At 51.8% G+C, this 5,457-nt stretch overlaps 1 protein-coding gene across 1 annotated transcript; it reads right to left on the bottom strand.

Moving 5' to 3' along the window:
* Nucleotides 1-225: 225 nt before the first annotated feature.
* LOC127336975 (malonyl-CoA:anthocyanidin 5-O-glucoside-6''-O-malonyltransferase-like) lies at nt 226-1,877 on the bottom strand. The gene is made up of 2 exons (XM_051363838.2): nt 1,202-1,877; nt 226-1,105 (listed from the first exon to the last, which is right to left on the bottom strand). Exons 1-2 carry the CDS (start codon nt 1,862-1,864, stop codon nt 740-742), a joined length of 1,029 nt encoding a protein of 342 aa, XP_051219798.1. The 5' UTR covers nt 1,865-1,877; the 3' UTR covers nt 226-739.
* Nucleotides 1,878-5,457: the final 3,580 nt, after the last annotated feature.

The following is a 5,457-nucleotide window of genomic DNA, read 5'->3' as shown; positions in this document are numbered from 1 at the left end:
AAGTCAGAAAGTTACTGCTTAGATACACTGCTTAGATACTATCATCAAATTACTGCATAGTTACTGTCATTGTCTTATGCATATGTGCAAGACAATGCCTCCAAAACTGCAAAGTTATGCATCTGTATTGCAATGTGATTACTGTGATCAAATTACTATCATCAAATTACTGCATAGTTACTGTCATCAAATTACTACATAGTTACTGTGCATGTTAGTAGGCATTTTGTTTACTAGCTTGTAAAGATATTTAGAGGCACATCTCAAACTGCCTCTAAAGACATTTAGAGGCAAATTTCAATGTGCCCCTGAAAACCTTTAGAGGCAAATCTCAAACTGCCTCTAAAAACATTTAGAGGCAAAACACTAAGTGCCCCTAAAAACCTTTAGAGGCAAATCTCGAACTGCCCCTAAAAATCTTTAGAGGCAAATCTAAAAGTGCCCCTAAAAACCTTTAGAGGCAAATCTAAAAGTGCCCCTAAAAACCTTTAGAGGCAAATCTAAAAGTGCCCCTAAAAACCTTTAGAGGCACTTTTCAAACTGCCCCTAAAAACCTTTAGAGGCAAATCTAAAAGTGCCCCTAAAAACCTTTAGAGGCACTTTTCAAAGTGCCCCTAAAAACCTTTAGAGGCAAATCTAAAAGTGCCCCTAAAAACCTTTAGAGGCAAATCTAAAAGTGCCCCTAAAAACCTTTAGAGGCACTTTTCAAACTGCCCCTAAAAACCTTTAGAGGCACTTTTCAAACTGCCCCTAAATGTATTTGGGGCATTTCATTCAAAGTGCCCCAAATACATTTAGGGACACAAGCATCCGGGGCACTTTTTATAGTGCCCCTAAAAGTAATTAGGGCACTTTGGCTACCTATTGGGGCACTTTGAAGTGCCCCTAAATATGGACCGTACAGTAGTGTGCAGCGGGCGAAGCACGTCCAGGCCAGCGCGACAATGGCGGCGAAGGCGGATGGGGAACGAGGCAGGGGCGTGCCGTGGGCTTCGCCGAGGTCGACGATGCGCTGCTTGAGGCGCTGGATGTCGTGCGCGTCCAAGGTGAACGTCCGGCGGGTGAACCGCGCGATGTCTTCTCCGATGGGCGATGCCAGTGCCGCCTGCGCGTGAACGGGAACAAACAGGTACTAGCTGTCAAACGCGTCCGAGCTGTCAGCGAGCGAAGGCTACTATGAGACAGAGGAACAACAACGTACCGAAGGCAAATTTGGCGCGATCTTTTGCAAGATGCTGCTGGCTAGCTCTTCGCCGCCAGGCAGCTTGATGAGGGAGCGGTCGAAAGTCGGCGTCGCGGCCGGTATCTGGCCACGGCACGCAGACGCCCACGCCTCCACGAAGGTCCAGAGCGACCGCCCGTCAGCCACGCCGTGGTGCACGGTGAGTCCGACAGCGAAGCCGCCCTGGAATCGCGTGGCCTGCACGGCGAGCACGGCGGTGGGCAGCTCGCTCATGTCGACCGCCGGCACGAGCCCCTCGAGAACGCGCACGTCGTGCTCCTCGTCGCCGGCGAGGCGGCGGATGTCGGCGTCGGACTCGGCGACGACGAACCTGACGCCGTCGGAACGGGAGCAGCTGATGCCGACGTCGCCGGTGTCCTTGAGGTGGACGAGCCTGCCGGCGAGCGGCGCGAAGCTGCCCAGAGTGGTGGCGAGGGAGGACTTGAGGGAGTGGAGAATGTCGTCGAAGGGCGGCATGTCGGCGTCGTGGTAGAGCAGGACGTGCTGCAGCATCCGGATGACGACCCACAGCGCCTCCATCGCGGTGAGCTTGATGGGCTCCGGCGGCAGCTCGGCCGTCGCCGGCACGCCGACGTAGCTGGCGCCGACAATTCTGACTGGCGACATTGGGGTAGATTCCATAGAGCAACAAGTTGTGAGATAAGCGATCGCTGGGCTCAACTGTGTGTGGTTGACAGGATCCGAGGAAGGTTGCTGGTGCACAAGCGCCTTAGAGCATCTCCACTCGTCTCCCCGACGAGGCCCCCGAGCGACGTTTTTCCCATCCGAACGGTGAAATTCGGTCCAGTCGCGACCCCGGTTCCTCGTTTTCGTCCGGATTTGGCTATTCATCCATCCGGTGAGCTCACGCCATCCTCGGCCCCCCGGGGACCTATCGGGGACTCCGGACGAGTGAAAAGCGGGGAAGGGCCCGATCTGTCGGTGACTCGACACACGAACCCCACCGCCACCTCGCTCAAAATCTCCCCCACCCCTCGTATCTCTCTCGCCGCCGGCACCACCCCGCCGGCTTGTTGCCCAGATTCCGCCGTCCCTCCTTCCCCACCTGCCTATATTCCGCCGTCTTTCGACGACGGCCGCCTACTCCTCGTCGCTCGCGGCGGGTTGCCTCGACCACGCCCGTCAGGTGTTCGTCCATTTGCCTCGCCGACCATGGACTCGGACGAAGAGGAGGAGCAGATGTTCGTCGAGCTTATGCGAGAAGAGATGGCAGCCGCCGCCCAAGACGAGGAGCACATGATGATCCTCGGTTGCTTGTCAAGCATGTACGCCGGACTGGCAACTGGTCGACGTGGTGGGTCGGCACCAGGTCACCGGAAGTGCAAGCCGAGACAGCGAATGGAGGGCTACTGCATGTTGTACGCCGACTACTTCGCCGACAATCCATTGCACGGTGAGAGTGTTTTCCGGCGTCGTTTCAGGATGAGCAGAAAGCTATTTCTGCAAATTGTGTATGCCATCCGAGACTTTGACCCCTACTTCAGATGCAAGGCGGATTGCACTGGTTTGGTTGGATTTTCGTCACTGCAGAAGTGCACAGTGGCTATGAGGATGCTGGCGTATGGAGCTCCCGGTGATAGTGCAGATGACTATCTTCGGATGGCGGAGTCCACCGCCCTTGATTATTTCTACCGGTTCTGCAGGGCCGTCATAGCAGTGTTCGGGGACTATTACTTGAGATCACCCACTGTCGAAGACACTCAGAGGATCCTTGCAACAAATGAAGCTAGGGGTTTTTCAGGGATGCTTGGAAGCATTGACTGCATGCATTGGCAATGGAAGAACTGTCCGTTTGCGTGGCAGGGAATGTACAAGGGTCACAAAAAAGGCTGCACTGTGATACTTGAAGCAGTGGCTACCCATGATCTCTGGATTTGGCCAACTTGTGCCAAAATAACGGATGCGAAGAAGAACAAAAGGCCTTGGACGCGTAATGGATCCTGAAGTCCGGTCTATCAGTCAGCTTTCTTTGGTATGCCTGGATCCAACAATGACATCAACGTCCTAAACTGCTCCCCGGTCTTTTCCAAGCTTGTTGAGGGTCATGCTCCTCCGGTGGACTATGTGATCAATGGTCGGCACTACAACAAAGGATACTACCTTGCAGACGGTATCTATCCAAAGTGGGCAACATTTGTGAAGACTATCTCGAATCCTAGCACCCCCAAACTTTGCGAGTTTGTCAAGAAACAAGAAGCTTGCCGAAAAGATGTCGAGCGTGCATTTGGTGTCCTCCAGCAGAGATTTGCTGTCGTCCGGTTCCCGCTATGACTTGGTCCAAAGATCAGATGTGGGAGGTGATGAACTGTTGTGTGTGCCTACACAATATGATTATTGAAAGTGAGCGAAAACATTAGGTTCCTCTGGCTGAGCAACAAGCACCATATGAGAGAGAGGGTCCTCTTGCCCAGCCTAATCACCAGGTGCCTCCATCATGGGCCGCCTTCATTGCTATGTGATACGTCTCCAACGTATCTATAATTTCTTATGTTCCATGCTTGTTTTATGACAATACCCACATGTTTTATACACACTTTATGTCATTATTATGCATTTTCCGGAACTAACCTATTGACAAGATGCCGAAGTGCCAGTTCCTGTTTCCTGCTGTTTTTGGTTTCAGAAATCCTAGTAAGGAAATATTCTCAGAATTGGACGAAATCAACGCCCAGAACCTTATTTTTCCCGGAAGCTTCCAGAGAGCCAGAGAGGGACCAGAGGGGAGCCCTGGGGGCCCCACACGCCAGGTCGGCGCGGCCAGAGGAGGGGTCGCGCCACCCTATTGTCTGGCCCCACCAGGGCCCCTCCGAGGCTGCCCTTCTGCCTACTTAAGGACTCCGTCGCAAAAACCCTAGACGAATAAGCCACGGTACGAGAAACCTTTGATGTCTACGCCCCCTCCTTTTCCTGTAGACAGTGTTGGGCCTCCAAGAGCAGAGATTTGTAGAACAGCAGCAAGTTTTCCCTTAAGTGGATCACCCAAGGTTTATCGAACTCAGGGAGGAAGAGGTCAAAGATATCCCTCTCATGCAACCCTGCAACCACAAAGCAAGAAGTCTCTTGTGTCCCCAACACACCTAATAGGTGCACTAGTTCGGCGAAGAGATAGTGAAATACAGGTGGTATGAATATATATGAGTAGTAGCAACAGCACCAGAAAAGTGCTTGCTGGCGTGTAGTTGATGGTGGTAATATTGCAGGCAGTAGAAACATAGTAAAACAGTAAACAAGCAGCGATTTCAGTATTTAGGAACAAGGCCTAGGGATCATACTTTCACTAGTGGACACTCTCAACATTGATCACATAAATAAATAGATAGATGCTAGACTCTACACTCTTGTTGGATGATGAACACCATTGCGTAGGATTACACGAACCCTCAATGCCGGAGTTAACAAGCTCCACAATATCAATGTTCATATTTAAATAACCTTAGAGTGCAAGATAGATCAACACAACCAAACCAAGTACTAACATAGCATGCACACCGTAACCTTCACACTATGAAAGGAGGAATAGATCGCATCAATACCATCATAGTAATAGTTAACTTCACAATCCATAAGAGATCACGATCAAAAACTACGCCAAGTACTACATGATGCACACACTGTCCACTTTACATCATGCAGGAGGAATAGAATACTTTAATAACATCACTAGAGTAGCACACAGAATAGTAGTGATACAAAACTCATATGAATCTCAATCATGTAAAGCAGCTCATGAGATCATTGTATTGAAGTACATAGGAGAGAGATTAACCACATAGCTACCGGTACAGCCCCGAGCCTCGATGGAGAACTACTCCCTCCTCATGGGAGACAACAGCGGTGATGAAGATGGTGGTGGAGATGGCAGCGGTGTCGATGGAGAAGCCTTCCGGGGGCACTTCCCCGTCCCGGCGGCATGCCGGAACAGAGACTCCTATCCCCCAGATCTTGGCTTCGCGATGGCGGCGGCTCTGGAAGGTTTCTCGTACCGTGGCTTTTTTCGTATCGAGGTTTTAGGTCGAGGGGGCTTAAATAGGCGAAGAGGCGGCGTCAGAAGGTCAACGAGACGACGACACCATAGGGCGGCGCGGCCAGGGCCTGGGCCGCGCCGGCCTATCATCTGGGGCCCCTGTGGCCCCCCTCTGGCGACTCTCGGGTGTTCTGGAAGCTTCGTGGAAAAATAGGATGCTGGGCGTTGATTTCGTCCGATTCCGAGAATA

Source organism: Lolium perenne, chromosome 2 (genome assembly GCF_019359855.2).
Source record: "Lolium perenne isolate Kyuss_39 chromosome 2, Kyuss_2.0, whole genome shotgun sequence".
In the NCBI taxonomy this organism is placed as follows: Eukaryota; Viridiplantae; Streptophyta; class Magnoliopsida; order Poales; family Poaceae; genus Lolium; species Lolium perenne.
This window is presented reverse-complemented; position numbering and strand designations above follow the sequence as displayed.